Here is a 27,594-nt window from a genome sequence, read left to right on the forward strand (position 1 = left end):
GAACTAAGATAACAATATTGTTATCTAAGGTAAAAGTGTTTATAGGATTTGTTTTTAAATTGTTCAAACTGTCATAAATATGAATAGAAAATATATTTGTGAAAGTGAAGTATCATTGCAAAGTTTTTAAAACAACCTAAATTGTTTGATACAGGTATATTTATTTATTAAGTCCTTAACTAATAAATACCTGTTTTAAAACATTAGAAATTTATAGGCTATTAATTTTTTTCTAAGCAGAAAAAAAAAAAATGGTTGAATACAACTGACAGATGTTTTTCCAGCTAAAGTATCGTGTAAGGGCTACAGCTATGTTAGCATTTTAGTACAATCTTTAAAATCAATCTCTCTCTCTCTCTCTCTCTCTCTCTCCATTAATATATATGTATGTATATGTATATATTTATATATATATATCAGTAAAATGTGTTTTAAACAGAAGAAAATTATGTTAAATAATCTTTTAATCTTTAACATAATACAGAGATACATTTTAAATTTTCTTTCGACAACTTCAGATCCTTTTAGCCTGTCTTATTCTATTTAATGAAAAGAGGTTTTTTGTTATTGTTCTGGGTTTTTTTTGTTTGTTTGTTTTGTCAAGACTACAACAGCATGTTAAGTGCTCATTCTTGCATAAGCATCTGACCTAAAACTCACCCTAAACATAAAAATGTTTCATTTGGGCTGGAGTGTAACTCAGTGGTAGAGTGCTTACCTAGCACAGGGGAGGCCCTGAGTATAATCCCCAGCAGGACAAAAAAAAAAAAAAAAGTTTCATTCAATATTAGTTAATGTTATAAACTTTACTAAAGCTTTAAAAATGCAATCATATAATGTATTGTACTGAAGTTACTATACTAAGCAACAGTGACCATAATAAGCAATATACCTAGTATAATCTATTGCAGTGTTAAAACCTTAGTACTGGGCATTATGAATGTAACTGTAACTGCTTGCTATAGTAATTCTCCTATGCAACTAAATTGTGTGTATAACACGTACATTTTAAAAATACAGTATTTGTATTTATAATAAAGTTTTATTTGTTTTGAGGCATTTTAAAATCGGGATATGAATTTACCAAAGTAAATGATACCACTCACAATAAAAAATATTGAAACATGAACTCCAAAGCTGCCTTGTATTGAGTTTGATACATCCTTCTCTTAGTTCAAAGATATTTCTGCATGATTAAGCAAAATAAAGAGAGTGCACTCACTTGGGGAATAAAGAAAACTGGAATCATAGAAGATACATAATGGTTTTTAACTTGTTTTACAAAAGATAAATTAAAAATAGTATGCTGATATTTTATGCTAAGAAAAAAATCAAAATAGTCACACAATTCTGGGGAAAATGTAATAACAGTAGCCACAATTTTTAAGGTGTTTATCCTCAAATCCAGGTATTGTGTTCAGCAGAGTCATTCGAAGTCCCTCATCCTTAAAACAATCCTACAAAATAATACTACCCTTGTTTTATGAATGAATAGAAATTAATATTCCTCAATCTCTCAGAAATCTTCCAAATGCATGTTTCCATAATGAAATGCAAAAATAAAGAGTAATTCCAGCTACTTACAATCGTAGGATCCTGGGGGCCCTGGCTCTGACACTAACAATGTAAGAGGAGTGTCCATGCTAAATTCCCTACGCCTCAGTTTTCACACTTGAAAACCAGGAAAAAAAGGTGATGCTTAGTAATAATCTCTATCCTGACTGCCTCACAGTTATTTGAATTAATATACACTTGAAAAATTTGGTAAAGCACTGCTCAAATGTCAAGTACCATTTGGACAAAAGTTGGTTCTTCGAGTAAAGAATTTGTGAGGAAATTATAGCTGACAAAAAAATTAAGTAATAGTTTAAAACACTATCAATAAAGATAATATTTTTGAATCTTTACTTCCAAAAGGATTATTTTTTCCAAGTAAGTTACCCAATTTGAAGTGTTTCAACCATGATAGTTTTTAAAATACAAAAATATACTGTGAAGATTGTGAATGATTATTATATTATTTTAAGCCACTAAGTTTTAGGATAATTTGTTATGCAATAATGTACAAGTAATAGTGCATATAAGCATTTTGCTTATTGATAGAAATTTTTATAGTGTCAAAGTTTATAGTTTGCCCTTCAATTTGTTTTCTTAACATGGGTTTTTAAATTTTTTTAAAAAAACTCTTAAGTAAAAAATGATTAAATTAGTTTGAACGTTTCAAACGGAAACTTATTATGGCACAGGGTCTAAAATTAAATTTCAAATTGCATACATATACACATGACACAAATTATCAGCAAATGAAATCAAAGGAAAGTTTGTTCAAAGAGCAGAATTTGGTTCTATGTTTATGAGGATATAGCCGGCATGTACACACAGGTTGCTAATCAATATTCATGGATACACTGCAAATAAAGATTTTGAAATGAGATTATATATACACATATATATTATGTATACACACACACACACACGTGTGTGTGTGTGTGTGTGTGTGTGTCTTAATATGAGCCTTTCCAAGTTGTCCTCACACACTTAAGACTCTAGGCCAGGATTGCTGTACATTTTCTGTAGAATATCATCACAAAGATTTTGGGCTTCTCTGGTCAAAAGATCCCATAGCAACTCTGCCCTCATAGCTGCAATCAACCATAGACAATATATGCAAATGATGGGTGAAGCTGTATTCAAATAAAATTTTATTTGCAACCTAGATTTGGCCTAAAGTAATAGTTTGTCAACCTGGTTAGAGTTGAGTGGTAGAATGCTTGCCTAGCATGTAGTAGGCCCTGGTTTCAACCCAGGACTGTGGGGGGGGGGGGGAAGCACCATTTTGCCAACTCTGGCCTAGACCCTCAAAGCAATCAATTGATAATGGCCACATAGCCCAGATTCTCCAGTACCATCCTGTTTTCAAATATTTTCATCCTTTTACACAACATGAGCCAAATCTCATGTCCCAAATCATCAAGGTTATTTTGAGGCCAACAGAGGTTGTAAAAGCAATCATACTTTGTCAAAATCTATAAAAGTGTGAATCGCTCTGTCTTGGAAATCTGCTGGGCTTCAATAGTTCACAATTATTTATAGCAATAGAAACTGAATGCCCATGGTAGCTCTGTCTGCTTTCACAGAAACAGCTGAGCAAAACTGCCTGTTTTACCTTTTTTGCCTATAACTAGACTTTTATGGACTATTTGACACAGTTAAAGCTCTGTTCTCCCTTTCCATATTTTTAGGGAAAGAGTCCATTTAAAAAGCTGCATCAGAGTTGGGCACAGTAGTACATGCCAGTAATCCCAGCTACTTGGAAGGCTGAGACAGGAAAAAAATCACAAGTTTGAAGCCAGCCTCAGCAACTTAGTAAGACCATGTCTCAAATAAATAAATAAATAAATAAATAAGGACTGGAGATGTAGTTCAGTGATTGAGAGCCCCTGGGTTCATTCCCCAGTACTACCAAAAAAAAAAAAAAAAAAAAAAAATCTTGAAAAAAAAAAAACTCCATCAGAACATATTACATACAAATTCCATGTCCTAGTGGTTAATTCAACATCCTTCTCAGTCACAGTCCTCTTTGAAAATCTGATGAATTTATTAATCCTCTATCTGGAAAAAGCACACAAAAATCATACACAATTTTAAAGGGTTCATAGACCTCCTAGAGCTTACTCATGAACTATGAGGTCTCCAAGGACTGCAGGTTTTTCCTTGTTTTCTCCCACTTCCTTTTTCTTTCTTCCTGCCTAGCCACAGACCTTTCTTCTCCTAATTCTCTCTCCTTCACCAGCTTCTTCCCACTCAAAGACCTGGGCTAGAATCCCAGCTTAATTACTTATTGGTTTTGGCTTCCCTGACTTGGGGAAAGTGTGAGTGGTATCAGAGAGGAAAGCAAGACAAGTGCCTGGATCTTGCTGCCAGAATGAAAACTAAAGTGCTCAGGCCCACAACTATATTTGGAGTTTCCTACTAGGCTCATGGGAGGGCTCCCAACCTTTGTCATTACGTGTGGTAACAGTCATGTTAATACTGCATCCCATATTTTCCAGGAATAGTCACATTTCCAAACATGGATACTATAGTTTGCATAAATATCCTTATTGCATGTAAGATCACATGTTCTATTCTTTGCTTTGGAGAAAATAAACTGTGCAAGTAGAGCAGACATTTCCATGTTGGATATTTCACCCACAGGTTTTGGTATATTGAACACTAGGGAGGATTTTTTCTATTATCTTTTGCCTATATTCTTCCCTTTTAAATTTTTCAAATCTTAAGGAACAGAGGAAGAACCAAAGAAGGAAAATGAGATAGTCATTCATTTATTTATTCCACAAATAACAAGCACCTTCCCATACTATGCACTGTTCAAAATTACAAAAGTTCCCATCCTCAGCCAGCTTTCATTCTGATAGGAAGCAAAAGACAACAGAATCAATAAATGTATAGATACTGTAGTATGTTTTGTGCTAAGTGCCAGAGAAAAAAATTTTAAATGGCCCATGAATAAAGAGAGGTGTTGGGGAATGAGTTGTGATTTTTAAGTAGGGGTTGTGGCTCAGCGGTAGAGTGCTTGCCTAGCACACGTAAGGCACTGGATTCAATCCCCAGAACCACATTAAAAAAAAAAAGAAAGAAAAAAATATATATATATATAGGCTTGTGGCTCAGTGGTAGAGTGCTTGCCCAACATGCATGAGGCACTGGGTTTGATCCTCAGCACCACATAAAAATAAAAAATAAAGATACTGTGTCCACCTAAAACTAAAAAATAATTTAAAAAATACTAAAACAAATAAAGGTATTGTGTCCATCTACAACAACAAAAAAAAATTAAAAAGATTTACTATAAAGGTAACCTTTGAGTAAAAACCACATGAGAGGAGCTAGAGAGTGTAGCTGACCTGGAGAATATGTGCTTAGCACATTTGAGGCTCAGGGTTCAATACACACACACACACACACACACACACACATACACACACAAAGTCTATCAATCAAACAATATCGCTGTTCCACTCAGATCCCTTTTCCCTTTTCAACATTTTTGTGCCACTCCAATCTACTACAGTGTGCTTTTCCTAGCATCCAGTACTTGTGGCTTGTCTTCAGAGAACTTCCTAGAAGATGACACAGCATAGCATCTCCTCAGCACTGGGCTTGCCCAGCTCCCCCCACTCCACCCGTTTACCCCATAACCCCAAAGAAGAAACCATGCTGGAGTTGCTGAGCAAGATCAGAGTAAGAAGATACTGGATCCCTGCTGAGGCTTCCTGTATCCTACATTCACTCTTTACTTGTTTTTACATTAAAAAAGCAATTTCATGTTCATTATCTCTAGCACCACTCAGCTACCTGTTATCATTTGATGACCTCTCATTCAGTATTTCTCTTCAATATGTGCTTCCATTTCATTAATCTTTATTCAGGGGGATTTAAAAAAAAAAAAAAAAAAGGTAGTGGAAGAACTAGGTAGAATATCACTTGTGGCTGTTTTTTCAGATTTCTAGAGATACCCCTGCTGGTACAACAAGGATGGAGTCTAAGGGCAGCCCAAGAATTCCACCAGTCTCTCTAAATGTCAACACTGTTCTCAGGCAACTACAGGTCAAAGACCCCATCTGTTCATTCCCCCTCCAGTGGCCCACATCAGCCAGGTGTTTATATACTCCATATGGTACAGTACAATATACCAAAGTATAAAAATGCATATAGCCAAGTGCCACTGATTTAATGAAAAGAGCCTGGAACAGGCCCAAAGGCTGCTTCAACACATATTTTGTGAACATCTAATCATGAGTTAAATCGTTAGTATGCACTAACAATAAGATGATGACCAGTGCACATCCTGAAACTTTGCTTTCAAATCTTCGTGATGTATTTGCGATGGCAAACAGTCCGACACGAAAGCTATCAGATACAGGACTGCAATAATAGTTATGACTCAGGAGCCTCGGGGAGCCCAAAGGAAGAATTATTGGGGGAAAGTTCCAGAAGACAGCATAAGAAACCCTGGAGCCAAAAAAGGGGGGACCTTAGTCCTTGAGAGGGAGCTGAATGCACCAAGGACGCTCAACCCGGTTGGACGTTTCTGGGCCTTTGCTCGGAAATCTGGAGCAATTACATTCTAAATGCGCTTAGAAAACTGCAAAAGTCCGTGTTGCTTTTCGCCAAGGCTATAACCTGGACGTTAAGGCAGGACGCCCAGAGAGCCGCCAGTGGGGACCCAAACGCGCGACCCGAATCCTCAGCGCCTCCCTCCTCGGCTTACTAAACTACAGTGTGCACCGGGACTCAGAGACCAGAGCAACGGGAAAGCACGGCGGTGACGAAGCCGCGCTCCCAGGCCGAGCCCCGCGCAGAAGCTGGGCCTCGGAGCCCACCACCCGGGCCCTGCTGCACCTCCACTGCCACCCCCGAGCCGCGGCCGCCCCCGCCGCCCGGGGCCGCGAACCAGCGCCCAGCGGGCGGTCGGGCCACCCCGCCCTCTTCGCCGTGACGAATCGGCTCCAGGCTGGGACACTATCCAAACTCGAGGAGTTCTGGGGAAGCTGTGTGGCCTGAAAAAAATCCGTGACTATACCAAGCATCACCGCATCGTGATCAGAGGGTTATTTTCCTAAAGAGAGCCGGGCGCGGCCCGGAGAGAAATCGAACGGAGTGTTGAAAGTGCGAGCGCGGAAGCTCCGGCGCGAGGGGCGGGGCGAGTGCGGGACAAAGGGAAGCGAAGCCGGAGCTGCGGGCGCTTTTTCGGCCCGCGGGTGAGTGTTTCCAAGTGGGCCCGACCCGGTTGGGAGGGTGGCAAGCCGCGGTGTCCCCGCTTGGCTGGACCCCGAGTTCCCGCGGGTTGCTGGGGTGCAGGTCTGGCCGTGGGGCCGGAGCTGGGGGCCGTGCGGCCTCTTTGCGGCCTAGCGGCGCGAGGGTCGGGAGGAAGTCCCTCCGCCGCCCCTCCTCCCAAGCAAGATTTGTCCCCTCCGCTAGTCCCCCGAAATGGATCTAAGCGCCTGTGCACACCCCCTTTTACGGGAGTCGCCAGTACAGTGGGTCCTCCACGACAAACTTAGGAGGCGACCTCAGAGGAAGCCTTTGGAACGAGGCAAGCCAATGGTCCGCACCCCCAAGAAGGTGGTGCCCCTTTTTGTTCGGGTAGAGACCTGAGGATTCACTGTGTGTCTTGGAGAGAGGAGCGAAGGCTCTGAAACCGTGTGGCCTGGGTTTGAAATCCAGCTCTGGCACTTCCTGGCCATATGGCTCTGGACAAGTTACTTGAAACTCTGAGAACTCCCCTTTTCGTCTGTAAAATGGGGGCAGCAGTCTATTCTTGTTGTGACTGGGTGAGCAAGATCATGTAATAACCTGTTCTGTATAAGGTAAATATTCAACAACTAGAGAATTGTTTTATGCCAGGTACCAGGTAATACCCAATGTAGGCAAGTGTACAGGCCCACTCTTTGCATTCTAAAAAAGGAAAGCAATCATTTAATAGTATTAACAGTGAAGTGTAATGCACAGGGAGCTTGTGGCAATTTTTGTCTGAGCTCCCCACAGCAAGGTCTACTGTATGTTGACAGCTTCCCTATTGTGACCAAGGAGGAGAACCGCATGAGGGTAAAAGGCTTCTGCCTATTCTTAAAAGAGGGAGAGACCCAGGACGGATTATTGAGAAAATAAACTATTTCCACACCAGGACTCTTATTCCTGGTAGTCAGGAGTTTTCTTAAAATGCAAAATGGAAGCAGAAAATTATTTTATTTGTTGGTTGAAAATACTTCATTAGTCAGAAATGTACTTGCCTTTCTAAAAATGAATTTCTCTCTCTTTACACCTTACTGTTTGTGATGTATATTGATTTAAGGAATAAACTCACATGTGTCTGTTCATGTGATGAGCTCTTAACACTTCAGCAAGTTTTATTAAGAACAGAGCAAGATATTGGGAAATACAGTAATGAATTAGATGATCCCTGTTCCCTAGTAATACCCAATCTAGCCAGATTGACAGATGTTTGGTGTGTGTTTTTTTTTAAAGTTATAAGAAACAGTATCATAGATCTTAGTAGTAGATAGGAATACAGATGAGGGAGTAATTAATTCTGCCCGGGTAATTTGTCAAGAAATTGCCATTGAAGAGATAATTTTGAAAGGGGCTGTGAAGGAGTAAGAGTTCTCAGGTAGACTCTCAAAATTTATTCCCAGCACTTTTGGAACTATTTACCAATAGAAGGAAAGGAGAAGTTCATCATCATACCCAGTTTTCCTTTATACTGCCTGCAGGAATAAAACACCCCTCTATTTCAACAGAAGTTCTCATCCCAAAAGCAAGGTAACTGATCAGGGAGCTGTAAAAGGCTTCTGCCTATTCTTTAAAAGAGGGAGAGACCCAGGATGGACCATTGAGAAAATAAACTATTTCTCCTGCAGGAATAAAACGCTCCTCTATTTCAACAGAAGTTCTCATCCCAAAAGCAAGGTAACTGATCAGGGAGCTGTCAGTATCTGGTAGGCCTTGTTGGGGTCACCCTGATAATACATCACATTCTATTGTCATTATTTTTTTTATCAGTCTAAGTAAACGTTTACATGGCATCAGCAAAATGTTTTCCATACAAGACGTGGCTTGGTATCATAAGCAAAACCCTAAAAATACATTTCTAATATTATTCTAAATATCCCGGTAACTTAGTCATTTAATTCTGATCAACCAAATGACCTACAAGAAGAAGTTAAAATATGCAAAAGGCTTGATTACTAGCAGATAATAGTGAAGTGATTTTACTCAGAAATACCAATTAAACTACCCTATTCTTTAGGAAAACATTCTCTTATGCTTGCTGAGTTTTGATTCTCTTTTTTTTTCCTTTTTTTTTCTTTTTTTTTATTTTAGTGTCTCAGATTCATTCTTAAGGAACTGAGAACTTAATCTTCCAAAATGTCAAGTAAGTTTCAATTTTTATATTTATCAATCTATGTTAATAAGAGACTAATGCCCTAGCAAATGGGAATTCCAAAATACTCTCATTTTTTTTTTCTTCAAAACAGGACCATTGGTAGTTTTGTTGCATAGTATTATATCTCAGTTGTTTACAAGAAGTTATTTATTTTCTTTCAAACAGAAAGACCATCTTATGCCCCACCTCCCACCCCAGCTCCTGCAACAGTAAGTTTTAATTTTCTTGTTAATGTAATAGCCAAGTCTGGCCTTGATACAAAAACCCAGATGTCTTCCAGTGACAGTCACTCAATCATCACAGCCACAGGATGAAAAATTCAGCTAAAAAACAGCACTTCCTACTAAATAAAATAACTTTGCATCTTAACTTGAACCAACCCCAACATTTAAAAAAAAAAAAAAACTTTGAAATTCCAATCAAAATCCTATGCTCTTGTTTTTTTTTTTTTTAATTGGAACTAAATGACAAGTTTAACACTTCTTTTCTCGTCAATCTTTGCTATTAAGAGTCTTTTAAGTTGATATTGAGTGAATGCTCATTCTGGCATTATTTATTTTTTTAAACCTAACCTTCAAATGGTTACATTTTTCTCTCTTGTCTATATATAAAATTTTCATATTAAATCAAACAGTAAAACTTCTAGGTCTATAACTACACTAATTATAATTCTTTATTTTCAAGCTGTTCAAGTAAGGATTTCATTATCTGTGGGTCAGATCTTGCTGCTGAATTCTCCATAAATTATGTTTTACTGGTTTCTGAATTGATAATGTTTCACGGTGTCTAAATAATAGTTGTGAACTGCTTTTTGTATCCAGCAAACTGACCCAGCTTGATCAGCATGTAAAATAATTGTCCAGCCCACAAAACAGATTTAACAGTAACTGTTCAGGCCTTGCTGAAATGGCTTCCTTGTTGGTTTTTTGCGGGGGGTTTTTTTTGTTGTTGTTTTGTTTTTTAAAAAAACACTGTTAACATGACCATATCCTACAAAATCAGTTCTTTAATAGCCTCCAGCTTTTCCTTCCATACCCCCCCACCTCCTAAATTTTAGGCTAGTGTACTTTTTACTACTAATTAGGTCCTTGTATAATTTTTTTCTCCACTAGATAACTAGTCATATTTACTAATCCTCAGATATACGTTTATCAACAATTTGTTTTTCTTTAGTAAGATGCTTTTAAAAAGAGAAACTGTATCATATTTTCTCAGTTCTACTTATATAATATGCAGTCTCTAAAGTTAGTTCCAGTAGACCTGAAAGTCCTGTTTGGTTCATTTTCTTTCTTAAATCAAAGAACATTTCTTACCACTATCTCCATGACACTCTCCTAGTGGCTATACAGGTGGAGTTGAACAATGGAGATTCTGACCTCAAAGAGCTAACCATGTACTTCAGCTTTGGAAATGGTATAATTATGTTTTAGTTTCAATTTTTTTAGTTCCCTTATTTTTCTTACATTATTGCCTCCTAATGTTAAACAGTGATTCTCATTGTATATGCAACCTCTGAAGGTGTCATTTGATGTAAATACTGCCTCCAACAATGTATAATTATCTTGAGAACAAACTTGATATTTTTGAGATTAAAATGTTTCAAAAACCAAGTACCCCTTCTGACTTCTCATATGTAGAAAGGGTTTTTTTTCTTTGCCTTTCTTTAGTCATATTTCTGTATCATAATTTCACATTAACACATAAAATATAGAAGACCAGAGATTAAAACATCCAACAACAGAATGGATATTAAATGATTTATTTTCCTTCTTTTCTTTTTTTTTTTTTTTTGTTCCATTACTTCTACCACCACCATCACCACCACCACCTCCACCACCACCACCACTACCACCTTCACCACCACTACTACCACTCAGATATACCACTCCAAGTAATATACACTTCTTTTGTGCGTTTGATACTTCATCTGTGTTTTGCCTACTTAAATATGTCTAATTTGCGTCTTTAATTACATAGGCTAGAAATTGATCAGCTCTCTTTTCTCCTAAAAAGTATCAAATGTACTATCTGCTTGAATGTCTATTAGACACTAAGGATATGTATAGTGGCATGTTTTAGAAAATTGTATTTGTTATGTAACAACTAAAGCTTAGTTGGGATGTCTTAAATGTATTTTACATTATGCAATTCAGGGGTGATATTGTTAATTGCATGTAAAAATGAAATTACTGTCACTTTTTTGATTGAGTTTCATTAGAAAAAAATACCCTACTTTAGTCCTCTCCTTGCTATATTCTTTTTATGCATTATGCCTTAATTTTCATGAACATTGGATGTCATGGTATTAATTAATTTGTGATTATATCAACAAAAAAGTCACAAAACCCAAGAATCCTGTTGCAGCGAGCAGTTGTGTTTTGAAAGGGTGAGAGCTTTCAGAAAAATAGATGAAAAAAAGAAAGTTCACGTCTGTCAACTAGAAAAGTAGTTCTCATTAACACTAAATGCAGAAATTGTTCATAATTGACCTATGGAAGATGGATCAAAGAAGAGATGGAAGAGAAAGCCCTAAAAAGAATCATTGGGTTAAAGATCAGATAGTACCCCAGAATGAAATCCATGCATTTCTTACAAGTCTTTGTTTTGAAGTCATGTATGTGACATCCATTGAATCCAACATATGTTCTTTTCTATTGACAACTCCTGGCTTCCTGGTTTGAGTCTCTTCTCATTTCTCACATTATATAAAATAATTCAAAATTGTCTTGAAAAGCAGATCCATTTCTTGTTTTTATTTGTTTTTAATAGATGAATACATTGGTTGGCATCCACATAACTGTCAAGTAAATTGTGTTTTGTTTTGCATGTAGTGTTTTCAGATTTCTAGGTTATCACACTTCAAGCCTTCCTATTTGAGACATGATATATATTGCTAAATTGCTTTATGGTACTATTGACTATAAAATAATCCTGAATGTTTGAAAAACATCAGTGAATTGTTTAACTGAGAAAGCTAGCCACACATTCACATTCTCATAAACACCCCCCAGCCCCTGCCAAAAGAAAGAAAAAAAAGCAATAGCAACACGTACAACTGGTTTCTCAATGAAAGAAAATTTTAATTTCCTCAATAAAAGAAAAAGAACATTTACAACACATCATTGCTTGTTTAAATTCAGGTTGCTTTTGCATGCCATATGCAGATCATTTTTCATTTCTGTGTTTTCCTCGTTTGAGCTCATTTCTCATTCGTGTTTTTGTCTCATTTGTTTCCATCAGCAAATGCCCAGCACACCAGGGTTTGTGGGATACAATCCATACAGTCATCTCGCCTACAACAACTACAGGCTGGGAGGGAACCCGGGCACCAACAGCCGGGTCACGGTAGGAGAATCAACTATTACAGCCTCCAGCAAACCACTGGAATTGACCAGAAATGCCTCCAGAGTTAGGTCCTTCTATAAGCACAGCCACTTAAAAAAACTTTAATTTGGCTTTTCAACTATTTAAACATTATTTAAACAATTTTACACTGGGGGAAAAAAATAGTGAGATCTGGATGGATATGTATATGGAAGAAAAGAAAAATCCATTCTGTTTGGTGGTCAGTAAGGATAGAACCTTGGGCACTTAATGCTTATACTATTGGAGACAAACTGAGAATTTCCTATGGTTAAAATACCCTTTTGGAGATGAAGAGTTTCTTCTATTTTTCTAAGGTAATTGGCATTAGTCTCAAGAACTTTGTTTCTTACTAAGTGCTAGTCTTTCAGACCTGGCATTTTCAGGGCTGGAAAGCTTTTGGCTGGCCTTGCCCATAAGAACTGCTACACGTGATAATTTGTCTTTTGGATTTAATTGTCAGCCTTCTAATTGAGACTTATTTCTCTACAGTTGAAAAGAAAAAAGACTTTTTAGTGTCACTCCAAAAAATTTGCAAAATAGAAGTTGAATGAAATTGAAGTATCAGACTAAATATGTACAGTTAGGTGTATATTTCTAATCAATAGTATAGGAATGTGATTTCTAAAACTTAGGATGTTTATTTAAGTGGTCAACCTAAGATAATCAAAGTTGGATGTTATACTTTTGAAATTGGAGTAAATTACAGTAAATCCAAAAGTCAAATACTTACATACACTGGAATCTCTGGTGTTGATGAGAATATATACAATGAAAAATGGCTGTAAATTTTTAATACTTGGTTTTTATTTGCTGTATTCATAAGTAATAAATAAATGCCTTCAATTAATGTAACTACCCTCTCACCCTGTAGTCAAACTACAGCTGAAAGCTCGTAACTATCAAACTATATGTCTATCTTGGTAAGCACATTGCTTATCTTGATAGGTTTTGTTTGTCTAAATTTTTCATTGTTTTTACATAATTTGTACTTCATGAGCATATCAAGTTTTATGTGCCATGTGTATTTCATGGTATCTGAAAATAATTCTGACAAAGTGTGTTTATGTATGCATTTCACAATGCATACAATTTTTATGTGCATCAGTACATGTTTTCCCCTGGCCTAAATGTATGGTTTCACAAGTGTAATGGATGATAGGGAACATTTTAATTTAAACACTGAATGGAGTCAATTTTGGATTATTCATATTAATGCAGAAATTTATTCATGGGCAATAAATAGTAGAATGATTATAATTATAATAGCTCTATACAGTCAGCTCTTGATTATCTATGTTAATGGAATAGGCATAGAAACTAAAATACTAGAATGGCTTTTTTGGTTTGTGTATGTAAACATTTTATTCTTAACTTGGATGTAGCTGTCGGGGTTCTTTGTTGATAAAGTGGGGTCATTCAGTGGAGACAGAGTAGGAAAGAAGAAGTGCAGTCCCTGTGTGTGGGCCCAGGTCATTCATTCATTTCTCCCCGATACTTCCTGGCAAACACAAGAATCCAACATTCAGAATGTACACTAGCTTCAGAGTAGGGTAGAATAAGAGAGTTGCTGAACATTGAAGCTTGGTGTTTTGGCTCTGTTCTTTGTGTTTTGTCTTTTTAGTACCAGATTGAAGGGTAGTCAAATCAAACTGTTGTGTGAAGGAAATAAAACAGGAGGTTTTACACTACCTTTTTTTATATCTCTGAAGTGTATTAAGAGTTGACAGCTCTGATTTTGACCATTATAAAAACGTTTTAATTTTAAGATGGCCCTAGTTACCCACATTCAGTTCTCCTGTTTAGTAATTTGTCTAGAAATTACCTTAGTGATTTGAAGGACTGATTGTGTGAGGCCCTGAGAAGGAGCTTTCCTGAAGGTCACACAGAAATTCATATTTCCTTCAAGACTCCAGAACACTTGGATAGTTTCCAGTGAACACTTTATATGGCAAGTTGACATCTTTTGGAGTGCTTAGAATAGCTTTGAGTTGCAATTCACTTCTAGTTGCATTCAGATAATGATTTGCATTTTCTTAAATACAGATGTGCATACAAACAGATTGAGACAAACTTACAGCAATGTAAGTTTTATATATATATATAGCGATATCCTATTTTCTTCACTTTAATAGGAAATTTATACTCTTAAATAAATCTTATCAGAGAAACAGCTAAGAATTGGGAAAGAAACAATAACAAAGAACTCTGGATAGCCAAGATAAATCTCACAAAATCATGAACCATGCTCCTTACATTTCCTAGGACTTTACTCATGTAAGCACATCTTTTAACACTCACAGGCACTTGTCTGCCTGTCCCGACTCATTGCAAATTAGAAGCAGAAAATTGAAAAGAGAGGGTTGCTGGTAAAGATAACAAAAGTAAATCAAAAAAAGGAAGCTCAAGCACTCCAAAAGCTACCCACTGGGCCATTTAGTAAGAGAGCCGACTATAGTTTTTCATACCTCAGAAGGTGAAAGCAAAGCAGTGACTCTTTCTAATTGTCTGTTATCTAGAAAAGTGCAAACTGGTTTTTTTTGTTGGTTGGTTTGGTTTTTGTTTTTTAAGAGTAAAGAAATGTTTAAGACATGTCTGGGATGTTAAATAAATTGAGGGTGGGTGGTATAATTCTTTAAGATCCCAAAACCAATTGGAATTTAACTTTGTTATTTTGGATTATTTTTATTGTTATATTTGTTGTTGGTTTTTTCATTTTGCATTTATAAATTGAAAGGTCAGTGTAATGAAAATATGACTTCAAAATGTAGATAATTGGTGTATCTTTCTTCGGAAGAAAGAGAGAAATAAATCCATTAATGTTATAAATGTGATTCTTAGAAAAATTCCAAAGAGTATAAATGTACTTCGTTTTCAAAATGTTTTGATTCATACTTAAAGTTTGAAAATATAAGCATTTTAGAATTCTTTACTTCTTTAATTTCTAAAAAATTAGGGGCACAATTTTAATTTTATTTGTAACTCACTTTATAGATTTCTGATGGTTTGTGTGGATATGAGTTGAAAATTTTTTTAACAACTTAATGTATAAAGAAGCAGATTTGATGGACTCTTCCTCTGAGCCCATGATCTAAGGTTAACCTCCTAGGATTTTTCTCCCTTAAAAGAACTCCTATAAACCTTGATTAAGATCTCCCCTTATTTGCTGCTCATACCACCACTGGTGACTATTCCCATGGCTCATCTCCATTGCCCACTACTGGCTAAAAAGAGGGTCTGTTTGCATGGGCACTAGCATGGGCAGTAAGAATGCTCGGAAGGAAGAGCAGAAAGAGAGGAGATGCTGCTTCAAGGATGAAATGCTCTCTTACAACTTCATAGGTAAAGAAGAAGTAAGAGTTACTTAAAAGTATATGAGGACAGAAGGGAGACCCTAGTGTCAGAAAAGGAAGCATTTCTTGCTTACATTGGAAAAGGACATAAGCATGCCCAGTCCCTAAGCCCTTGAACAAAAAATAAGGTTATGATTTATCACAGTAGCAACAGAAGGGTAAGAGAACAAATTTTCACTCTCATTTTCTTATAAAAATTTGAAAATTAAGCCAGGACTTTTTTCCCCCAAGCCTGGCAGGGAGAATTAATATCATTTGGCCATGATTTTTATTGTTCTGAGTCCTTAATCAAATGCAGTTATGTATGTATGTATGTTAAGAAAAGATTTAGAAGTTTAGAAACAGTTGTTCTTGGAGTGGCTGGCTTTACCTGAGACATCTACCAGAAGCCATAGTGTCTCCTGCCTAGATCTCAGCTCATGGAACCTATCACTCATCTGTCTCATTCCTTTATTTCTTCTCTCACATACTTTCTTCTTTCCTTTTGAAACTATTTTCCAGTGTCTCCTCCCCTTCCTTTTCTTCTGTTCCCTTTTCCTATATATGCCATCTTTTCTTTTTCCTCTTATGTCTCTTACACAACACCAAAAATTCTTAATAGAATGGACCTTCTTCATGTAAGACCTCAAAAATGACAATCGGGCCCAGTATCTCTGCTGGGGCTCTGTTCCTGGAAACTTATTTGCTCCTCGCTGTGGTTAGGATGGAGGACAGAGAAAGATGGGACTTTAGTTCATACTTCTTGAAAACCACTGGATAATAGACATAGCCTTTGAGAGAAATGAAATCTTTGTGTGCTGAAGGAGATAAGAAAGTTTGCAGAGTGTTTGTTGTTTTTTAACCCAGAGGCAGTTTTTGTATTGTGTTTTGTGTGAGGGTGTGTTCCTGATGTAGTATCAATAGATGCAAGGTCTCCCGTAGGCAATGTGAGTGTGGTAAGTGATGAAGGTTCAGATTCTACTGCAGATAATCAAGTGTTGACTGTATGCATAATGACAGTTGAGCAAAGTAAATGGGTGCCAGGTAATGTTCTAAATGTGATTTGTTTGCTATATAACCATATATTTTCAATGTATGGATTATCATGTAATATTTTGTTCTTACAGCCAGGTTGTCAAAGCAGTGGCAATAAACTGCCAAGTAAAACATTACAATTGCATGCCTAAAGCCATTTTCTTTTGATATGAACATTTCTGAATTTGCAGTGATAGCTATTTTCCGTGGAGAAAATATAAGAATCTTGTATCCATGGACGAGTAGAAGAAAGGCGCATTAGAATTTTTTTAAGGGACTCTCTTTTCAGGTTGCCGATGAACTTCTTGCAGTTGAATAATGAATGTATTTAACTCTTTTGTAGGCATCCTCTGGTATTACGATTCCAAAACCCCCAAAGCCACCAGATAAGCCGCTGATGCCCTACATGAGGTACAGCAGAAAGGTAGGCACCCAGAACTGGGAAGGAGTGTGGACCACCACCTCTGCTTCTCAGCCATCCATGCAGCTTCAGTGTGGCCTGGTCTGTTTTTCTCTGCATATTCAGGGGAAGCATAAAAAAATGTAGTTTTTAAAGAGCTTTGTTCTGATTTCAGAATTTCAGAAGTAAAATCCAGCAAGAGGAGCATAATTAAATAAGACAGAATGTTTTAGAGCTATGAACGTAATGTGTTTTGAAGAATATTAAATGACGTGAAAAAATGTTAAGTAAAAAAAGTAATACAAGATTATTTGTACTATTTTTGTAAAAACCATTAAAACTACATGTTAGTTTGAGGGAGGGAACCTAGAAAACAATGGTTACCTATGAACAGTAAGCTGATGGTAATTTTTATTTTCTATATATTTCCTTGAATTTTCCAAATTTTTTGGTGATAAGCCTTATTACACTTAAAAATATGGCCAATGTCTTTTTTAAAGGTATGGCATTTTAACAGACCTTTAGAAATGTTTTAATTTTTGGTCATAATAATTATATATGTGTTTGACAATATGATCATGTATTATAGTTTGCATTGTATTATGCAGATTAACAACTTTCTTGCTAAATTCACATGAATTTTTAGAGACATCAGTTAGCTTATTGAGTTAACTCATCTTAAGTGCCTGTAGTGATTGGAGATGTTCTTGATATATCAAATTAAAGTACTTAGAAATGAAGTGACATGGTGTCTGAGATCTACCTTAAAGTAATCTAACAGAACCAAGCACTGTGGCATGTGCCTATGGTCCCAGCTACTCTAGAGGCTGAGACAGTAGTTAAGGCCAGCCGTGGCAATGTAGCAGTCTCAAAAATAAATAAATAATAATTCATCAGGGTAAAGATGACATGAGATTAGCCAGCTATTAGTAAAGGTTGGAGTAGGCCAACGAGGACATAGAAATACAATGCTACCTTTCATTTTTTTAATGTTTAAAAGTTTCTATATTAGAAAATATTTTTAAATGTTTAAATGTCCATATGTTTAGGCATCTATATTGAAATTCCATCTGTTTCCTTTTTAAGGTCTGGGACCAAGTAAAGGCTTCCAACCCTGACCTAAAGTTGTGGGAGATTGGCAAGATTATTGGTGGCATGTGGCGAGATCTCACTGATGAAGAAAAACAAGAATATTTAAACGAATACGAAGCAGAAAAGGTAGGAGCCCACTGTGGTGGGACGGATACAGTATAAAGTGCATCATCCTTGGCTCGTTATTTATAAAAGAAACGTAAGACTGGATCAGAAAGCTGAGGCTGCCTGCCTGGGCCCAGGCACATTTCTCTAGACCTCAGATTCCTTATCTGTAAAAAGAAGGTGACTTTAACACCCTGCCTACATGATGTCTTAAGATATTTAAATGAGATAATACACACTATAACCAGCAAAATGTTAATTATAAACTGAAAAACCTTTGAATTTCAGATAGAGTACAATGAATCTATGAAGGCCTATCATAATTCCCCTGCATACCTTGCTTACATCAATGCAAAAAGTCGTGCAGAAGCTGCATTAGAGGAAGAGAGTCGACAGAGACAGTCTCGCATGGAGAAAGGAGAACCTTACATGAGCATTCAGCCTGCTGAAGATCCTGATGGTAAGGGGAGAAAGTCCAATTTTGTTTATGCTTTCTCTGAATTAATGTATGTTTTAATAATGTTTTTATTTTTATCTTAAATGAAAAAGCAGTACTTACGTGCCATTTCAATATCTTGATTATTTTGATTAAGATTTTTGTGTCAATTTCCCACAAGAAAAAGAAATATCCTTTCAGAACAGAAGATAGTAAAAACTATACTTACTGTTTATCAAAGTCTTTGTTCTCAGAACTCATGGAAGGCATTTGAGTCACAACTAGGAATTTGCCTTTAGTACTTTTAAAAAGCTAAAAAGAAACTGTGGCATATATATATCCGACTCTGGTAGGATACTAGGAAGTTAGATGCTAGAGAGCAAATTTGTTTTAATGTGTTTTGCTTAAGGGAAAGCTTGGTATTTTTTAGATGAGTTAATTTAAAGGAAAGAGAATAAAATCACGACATTTGCAGATAAATGGATGGAGCTGGAGAATATCATGCTAAGTAAAGTAAGCCAATCCCCAAAAACCAAAGGCCAAATGTTTTCTCTGATATGTGGATGCTGGTCCATAATTGGGGCTGGGGTTGGGGTGGGTCATGGGAGGAATGGAGGAACTTTAGATAAAGCAAAAGGGAGGGAGGGGAAGGAAGCGGGTATGGGAGTAGGAAAGATGGTGGAATGAGATGGACATCATTACCCTAGGTACATATATGAAGACATGAATGGTATGAATCTACTTTGTGTACAACCACAGACATGAAAAATTGTGCTCTATATGTGTACTATGAATTGAAATGCATTCTGCTGTCATGTACAACAATTAGAATAAATTAAAAAAATTTTTTGAAAAGCTAAATGCCTTCTAGTTATACCCAGCTTTCTTTTTGATTCCTTGAATTTGCTGAATCAAAGGTTCTTAAGAGAGAAAGTTAATGAGTGGGTAGGAACATTATGAAATCTCCTTGCTAGTTAATTCTGCAGTCCAACAAGAATTTATTAATACAAGTCATAAGTACCACTTGTGAGAACACATAGATTGTATATGTTCACACAAATGGCAGAGCTTTCTAATTGGGGTTCCATGAATAGTGTGCAGGTGTGCAGATTGCTCTCCGGGTTCTTTGTCGTCAAGCAGGGTCAGAAGCTACAAGGACCCCCAGAGACTGCCACCACAGATTAGAAGTACTCCTGTCCACATACCTAGCATGCTGTACTGAAAACTGTGTTTTCTCTGTGTACACTATGATATGGAAGAGGTTAGAAACTCCAACTATAAGCCACAAAAACATCAAGAAAATAAATCCCATTTTAAGGTAGCAGTAACAGAGGGGAAGTTTGTAAAGAAGACACCAACAAGGGCAGTTTAAAGACATGAACAATATACTTAAAAAAAGAAAACCAAAAATGAGATTTTTAAAAGAATGGACTGGGATATTGACAAAATGTTACAAATACAGATAGTAAAATATAGAGAATAGAATATGGAATACAAATAATACCGATGTTAAGCAGAATCAGTAGCGCCAAAGGCACTAACATATGCAAGTTTTAATTAAGGTGGAATGGTTAATGTAAGAAAAATACATAGAACTGAAAAATGAAAGATCAGGTCTACAAATAATTGGGAAGAAGAGGATCTGCACAAGAGAAACAAGGGCTAACAACATAGAAGCTGTAAGCAGAAGATAAAGCTTTCCTTAAGAGAAAGATAACAGCATGACTTGAGAAAGTCTTGCCTTCTGCCTGTTGTGTTTTTAAGTTTAAGAAAGGCTCCTAAACCAACTAATAGGAAAGGGTACAATAAATAAGGTGCCAATGTAAGAATGACTGTAGACCTTGAACCTCATCCCTCAGGACTTGGGAGGCAGATATAGACATACAACCAAGAGACAGGTGGCACCTGCTGACATCAGTAGCAAAGGACCAGAAAAAGGTTCACAAGACATATACCGTGCTCCACACAAAACACTGAAGGCTTTTTTAAATGACACTTGAAAGACAGTCACATGTAGCACACTATAGGCCTCTGTGGCAGAGTTTCCCACCCCCACCCCCGACTCTGGTAGGATACTAGGAAGTTAGGTGCTAGAGAGCAAATTTGTTTTAATGTGTTTTGCTTAAGGGAAAGCTTGGTATTTTTTAGATGAGTTAATTTAAAGGAAAGTAAATAATAGTGCAGGTTGTTACCAGCTATGTGAAAAACTGTTGATGATAAAGCAAGAGCCAAGATTAAGAAAGCACTGTTGTAGTTATTAAAAGTAAGCATATAGTGCTGGGGTTAAGCGCTCTCCTAGCACATGCAAGGCGCTGGATTCGATCCTTAGAACCACATAAAAATAAATAAATAAAGGTATTGTGTCCAACTACAACTAAAATATATTTTAAAAAAAAAAAAAAAAAGCATATAAGCCAGACCTGTGTAGTACATCAGGGCCCGTTGACAACAGCTGTGTGCATGTGTAAATTGACAAAAATTAGAAGTAATTTTGGAATTGAAAATTTTTTTTCCTAAAGTTACCTATGCCTTCGTGGTGTTTTGTTGTTGTGGTGCTGGTAGTGATAGTGCTAGAGACTGAACCCAGGGATGCTCTACTATTGAGCTATATCCCCACCCATTTTATTTATTTATTTATTTGAGACAGGGTCTTCCTGAGTTGCTGAGGCTGGCCTCATACTTGTGATCTTCCTGCCTCAGCTTCCTGAGTTGCTGGAATTGCAGTTGTGCACCACCGCCCCCAGCCTTTGTGACTTTTTGATCTAACAAAATGAAAATGCTATCTATAAGAATGCTAGAGAGGATTTTTCTCTGTAGTAATAAGTTGATTTTTACAAATGATCATTTTCATCAATTGTAAAGAGCTACAGCAACAAAGACTACACAGTTCATATGTTATTTACCAATATGTATGCTGCCACTGTAGCTCAGTGGTAGAGCACTTGCCTACTGAGAGAGATTGACATTCGCAGAATTTCAGTTACTGCCATGGGGTGCAGCCTTCTTGTTGATACTAAAGCCTAAGAGGTATGGTTATATCTCATTTTTGTTTCATCAAACCCTTCTCAGACTTCATCACTTAACAACTTTATGAGAAAAACCTTAGCCACTAAACACATTCTGTCTTCTGTGTGGTTTTCACCAAGTGTCTGATAGTGCTCTTGTCATGCTGGTCAGGCCAATGAGAGAGCACCACAGTTCCTCAATGTTAAATGTTAACATTGCTACACTCCTGGTTATGGTTACTGGCTACCTCATTTCTGGAACATCTTTTTCATTCCAGATTATGATGATGGCTTTTCAATGAAGCATACAGCCACTGCCCGTTTCCAGAGAAACCACCGCCTCATCAGTGAAATCCTTAGTGAGAGTGTGGTACCAGACGTCCGGTCAGTTGTCACAACAGCTAGAATGCAGGTCCTCAAGCGACAGGTCCAGTCCTTAATGGTTCATCAGGTACATCACAAACATTTGTTAAATAAATTGCTGCAAATCCCAGGTGACATGATTCTTATACCATGCATACATATACTGTGAAATGTTTCATTCTAACCTGTTGTGATTTGGGAAAAATGGTTACGGAAGTGAACCATTTCCAGAGGTTTATTAAGTTTGTCATTAAAAACTAATAGAGACAGTACACACCTGTAATACCAGTTACTTGGGAGGCAAGTTTGAGGACAGCCTGGACAAAATTTTAAAATAAAAGATAAAATTAAGGAACTGGGGTTGTAGCTCAGTGGTAGAGCACTTGCCTAGCATGAGTGAACTGGTTTTGATCTTCAGCTCCACATAAAAATAAATAAATAAAGATATTGTATCCATGTTCAACTAAAAAAAAAAAAATTTTTTTTTAAAGAGAGAATGAGAGAGGAGAGAAAGAGAGAATTTTAATATTTTTTGTTTTGTTTTGTTTTTGGCGGACACAACATCTTTGTTCGTATGTGGTGCTGAGGATCGAACCCGGGCCCCACGCATGCCAGGCGAGCGCGCTACCGCTTGAGCCACATCCCCAGCCCCTAAAAAATTTTTTTAAAAAAGATAAAATTAAAGTACTGAGGATTTAACTCTGTGGTAGAGTGTCCTGGGTTCAATCCCCAGGACTGGTAGAAGGGGAAAAAAAAACAAGTAATAACAAAACCTTGTAATTGAAAATATGTCTATTAAGAAATACATGTGCACTTGAGAATTTTAGACAACCTCTCTACATTTGTTGCTTTACTGAATACTTTTCCAAAAACCTCCTGAGGCCTGAAATAGTGTTCTTTAACATTTATTTTATTAATCACAGTCCTCTTTCTATACTTAATTTTATATTTTTAAAATTATAGCTGATTCATGTTGTAGAAATTAAAATTTAAAATTTAAAATGTTATTTGTCACAGAAATTGAAAGAGTGATCATTAAAAAATGAGGTGTGTTTTCTGTGTTTGATATTTACTTCAGAGAAAATAAGTAAGTAATCATAAAACCTGGTTATATGTCTTACAGCGAAAACTAGAAGCTGAACTTCTTCAAATAGAGGAACGGCACCAGGAAAAGAAGAGGAAATTCCTGGAAAGTACAGATTCATTTAACAATGAACTTAAAAGGGTATCCATTTGATGTGTTAACTATACTTTCATCACTGTTTCTGTTACTTTGTTTTTCCTTGTTCTTTTTTCCAAAACTGTTTTTATTTAATAATGTTCACTTTGAAACAGAGTTCATGTCACTATACATATAAGACCTATAATATCTTTTATTTATGAAATAATTGCCATTTTCTGGAAAATTGCAATAAATTTGAGATATCCTATAGTATACATGCACATATTAGGTCCATAGATGTTGGAATCCTAATATTTTAAACTTCTATGCGGTCATGAATTGTTTTCACTTTATTGGAATTATTCATCAGACTTTTAATAAGTTTTCACTTTGTATTAGAACAAGTAAATCTTGTGTTTGGGAGTCTGAAATATAAATTAGAAACCTTATGAATAATTCTGTCTCAGTATTGCCTGTCCCCCTGTAGTACTTGATGATACGTGACTGCTCAAACAACTTCTTTATGTTTATGCAAAAGAGTTTCAGGGAAGACTGAGAAGCATGTCTTTTTCTCCTGTATACATACATTTATTTCATAGGCAAGAAAACCTACTTTTGAAGCAATTTATCTGGTTCAAAGTTTATAAGAAGAAAACATTACTAAAAGAGTTTTTTTTTTTTTTCCTGACTACTAGTTGTGCGGTCTGAAGGTTGAAGTGGATATGGAAAAGATTGCAGCTGAAATTGCACAGGCTGAGGAACAGGCCCGAAAAAGGCAGGAGGAAAGGGAGAAGGAGGCAGCAGAGCAAGCCGAGCGAAGTCAGAGCAGCATCACTCCCGAGGAAGAGCAAGCGGCAAACAAAGCCGAGGAGAAGAAGGACGACGAGAGCATTCCAATGGAGACAGGTAAGCACCAGACACCGGGGGAATCGCCAGGGCCTTTTACAGCTGTCTGTAATTTTGATTTTCTTTCTAAATGCTCTTAGAGATCACTCTTGTCTCTTGAGTAATTCTCTATGTGACCTACCCAGTTCTTTCCAAATCGTAATCTTTATGGTAGACCCACTGAAAAAGTTGGTATCACCATGGAACACCAGTGACATATTGTCAGCAGTCTTGCCGTCTGAGGTTTTGACATTGTACCCAGATGTGCTGTTTTTTAACTTGAGATTATGAAGTAGACCAGTATGATGGTTAAGGACCCTGGTCCAGGAGTCACACAGATTGGGGACTAGAACTAGAACCTCAACTGTGGATAGTTTTTTAGTTTGTTTCCTCATTTGAAATCATCCTAGTACTGCTTCTGTGAATACATTCTGGTACTAGATTTAACATGGTGTTAACACTCAGCATTTTGACTTTTATCACTCATATTAATTATGCAAGGTGTGATCATTGTTCTTAAGATTGTGTCCTAGGATAGTGTCAGGCAAAGTAAAGCTTATAGGCCAAATCCTGCCACACTTTTTTTGTAAAAAGTTTTATTAAAACACAGCCACACCGGTTTGTGTATATATTGTATATGACTGCTTTGAGGCTACAGCAGTATGATTGAGTAGTCGCAACAAAGACTAGCTGGCCCACAAAGCCTAAAATATTTACTATCTAGCCCTTTACATAAAAAGATTGTTGACCCCATCCTAGAAGAACTTACTTCTAGGTAAACTGATTTTCCTGGGGAATAAAACATCCTGCAAGTTAGAAAATTACATGTAGGACTTGTATAAAGAACTGTTTAAATTGATTATTGCTTGAAATTTCCAGATCACCTCACTTTCTGGCACTATTTTCACCTACTTAGTGCACCACGTAAATAGAACTAAGCTGAGAGTAGTTATAGGAATACAGCCAGAGGCTCCTTCAACCATCATTGCCAGAAGTAGCGGGGACAGTAGTTATACTTGTACTCAAATGACAACCATCTGAAAAGTATTTTATGGAAAATATAAATGTCTTCACCAGACATTTCTACAAAATATAATTCACTAGATGAATATTTCACACAGATTTTTAAGTTTTATCTTCTTAGCCTCATTTCTGTTTTTTTTATAAACGTGTTTTTTATCTTAAATTTGAAGCATGAGCACGTTTGTGGTTAAATTAAGAGCTTGGGAATCAGGGTATGGGTCTTTGCTCATTTTGCAACTAGACATTACTCAGTCAGAGGTTTTGTCATCTGTGAATGGGGCCTTCTTATTCTTAAGGCCTGTGGGTCTTTACTCAGATTCTATCCTTATAGCTTAAGAAAAAGAAATGAAGAAAATGAAGACTGCAAGCAAAACCCTCATGCTCTTAATTTCTTATAGGAAACAGCCCAGTGTGACTTTTAACAAAAGTATCTAAAATATAAACTTGATATTATTTCCACATTTGCCCTCTCACTTAATCCAAAAGCCACAGAATAGCACTGTTCAATAGTAATATACTGTAAGTCACATGACATTTTAAATTTCATACTAGTGACATTTTTTAAAAATTAGGCAAAATAGTTGACATTAATTTGATGATATTGTATTTAACCCAATATATCTTAAATAGTATTTCAACATGTAATCAGCATTTTTTAAATTATCAACTTTTTTACATTCTTTTTTTCACACAATAAGTCTTTGAAATCCAACATGTATTTTATTCTTAGAGCACATCTCAATTCAAAAGCTAAATTTTCATCCAAAGTATTTAATCTGTACTTAGATTTTTATAGAACCTACTGCTAAAGAAGTAGATTTTCACACCCCAGATTATGCCACACATACTTAAAAGCTCCTCACTGACACTGGCTCATTTCAGGTACTCACTAGCCACAGGTGGCTAATGGCTACCATATTGGACAGCACAGCTCCATGCTGTCCATGTCCATGTAGAGCAGATGTTTATCTTCAAACTGACAGTGTCACGTGTGATTACAGAGGAGACACACCTCGAAGAAACAGCGGAGAGCCAACAAAATGGTGAAGAAGGCACGTCCACTCCAGAGGACAAGGAGAGTGGGCAGGAGGGGGTGGACAGCATGGCGGAGGAGGGGACCAGTGATAGTAACACTGGCTCAGAGAGCAACAGTGCAACAGTGGAAGAGCCACCAACAGATCCTATGCCAGAAGATGAGAAGAAAGAATAATTGTTGCCTTGTTTTATGTGTCCTAAATACTTTTTTAAATGAAAAAAATGTTTTTTGGTTTTAATGGTGTTATGTGGTCTGTGTATTAATTTTTTTCTTGTCTGTTTCATACCACCAAAGGCTTTTTGGACCATGAGTGTCATGAGCCCAGTGGCACAGTCAGTCACCTTTCTTAGCACTGTAAAGATGGCTTTTTTCTTTGGATCTTGTTGCTAGCCCTCATCTGCCGAAAGCCTCAGAATTTAAATTAATTGAGAAAACACCCACCTCTTTTAGAGAGTTATCCTTTGATGCTGCAGAATCTCCTCTTACAAATGCCTTCCTCCAGCTCACTAGGGTGCTTACCAAAGCCATAGCTTTAAACCTTCCCAGTCCCCATCAATAGCTTCCTGAAAGTCCCCTCTCTTGTGTATATGTGCACAGAGTACATTCTTGAGAACACAATCATGAGTGTGTGTATATTTTTTCACTTGCCCTTTTTATTTTAAATCAGTGTCAGATATCAAGAGTTGTGTTAAAGGCTACAGTGTTGCCTACAACCAACTATCCTTGGATCGTACTGATCCAGAGTAGTCTCCACAGTTAGAGTAGTTCCTGGCTTATGACGTAGTCATTAAAATGAACATAGCACATTTTTGTTATCTATACAGCTTTTTGTTCTGGTTAATATTGGGTGCATTCTGGTAAATTCATCCTTTGTACTGGGGGAAAAAAACACTTTTTTACCAAGTTTTCCAAAGACAGAATAGATCACAAAGTTAAGGAATGGAATGTTCTTGTAATAGACTAGATAACTTCATAATGATTAGCCCATTCCAGAAGAAAAACAGCTGAGAATTAAGTTCATCCACATGAAATTGTTTTACAATAAACAAAACATTCAAAACCTCAAGGCTCAGGATCCCATAGATCAGAGCCTACCTCCCTTTTTGATAAACTTAGTAAAGTCTTGGAGACTAGAAGAAAGATAGTTTGTCACACGTATGCTTCCAAAAAACTAGAATAGATTTTTACTGAATAGTGGTATATCTGATGGTATATGTTTCTTAAAGGTCCAAATGTAATAAAAAAATGAAAAAAATGGTCTCAGTGTTTTTAATGCCCTAAATATTTGTATGCAAGACAAGGATACAGTTTTGTCTCTATAGTGCAATGACAGTATGGAGGGGCCACTTGGTCATTTCAATTTACACTCAGGGCCCTTGTCTGTAAATGCTGCAGTTATTAAGTTAA

The 27,594-nt window shown here is 36.7% G+C and overlaps 1 protein-coding gene across 2 annotated transcripts; it reads left to right on the plus strand.

Annotated features, from left to right (window-relative positions):
• The first annotated feature begins 6,675 nt into the window (after window positions 1-6,675).
• Window positions 6,676-26,425, plus strand: Smarce1 (SWI/SNF related BAF chromatin remodeling complex subunit E1). 2 transcript variants are annotated; one of them, XM_076870597.1, is made up of 11 exons: window positions 6,676-6,764; window positions 8,887-8,938; window positions 9,116-9,159; window positions 12,191-12,295; window positions 17,024-17,104; window positions 18,167-18,298; window positions 18,566-18,737; window positions 21,997-22,169; window positions 23,205-23,306; window positions 23,939-24,149; window positions 26,153-26,425. In XM_076870597.1, exons 2-11 carry the CDS (start codon window positions 8,932-8,934, stop codon window positions 26,359-26,361), a joined length of 1,236 nt encoding a protein of 411 aa, XP_076726712.1. In that variant the 5' UTR covers window positions 6,676-6,764; window positions 8,887-8,931; the 3' UTR covers window positions 26,362-26,425. The 2 variants fall into 2 exon arrangements, with proteins under 2 accessions (XP_076726712.1, XP_076726713.1); XM_076870598.1 differs by lacking the exon at window positions 26,153-26,425 and adding an exon at window positions 25,483-26,134.
• Window positions 26,426-27,594: the final 1,169 nt, after the last annotated feature.

The sequence above is a fragment of the Callospermophilus lateralis genome, chromosome 11, assembly GCF_048772815.1.
Source record: "Callospermophilus lateralis isolate mCalLat2 chromosome 11, mCalLat2.hap1, whole genome shotgun sequence".
Lineage (NCBI taxonomy): Eukaryota > Metazoa > Chordata > Mammalia > Rodentia > Sciuridae > Callospermophilus > Callospermophilus lateralis.

Excerpts from the sequence above, each read along its gene's own strand:
- Smarce1 (XM_076870597.1), top strand. Across the intron at positions 17,105-18,166 it reads ACATGAGGTACAGCAGAAAG|GTCTGGGACCAAGTAAAGGC; the intron begins GTAGGCACCCAG and ends TTCCTTTTTAAG. Across the intron at positions 18,738-21,996 it reads GCCTGCTGAAGATCCTGATG|ATTATGATGATGGCTTTTCA; the intron begins GTAAGGGGAGAA and ends TTTTCATTCCAG.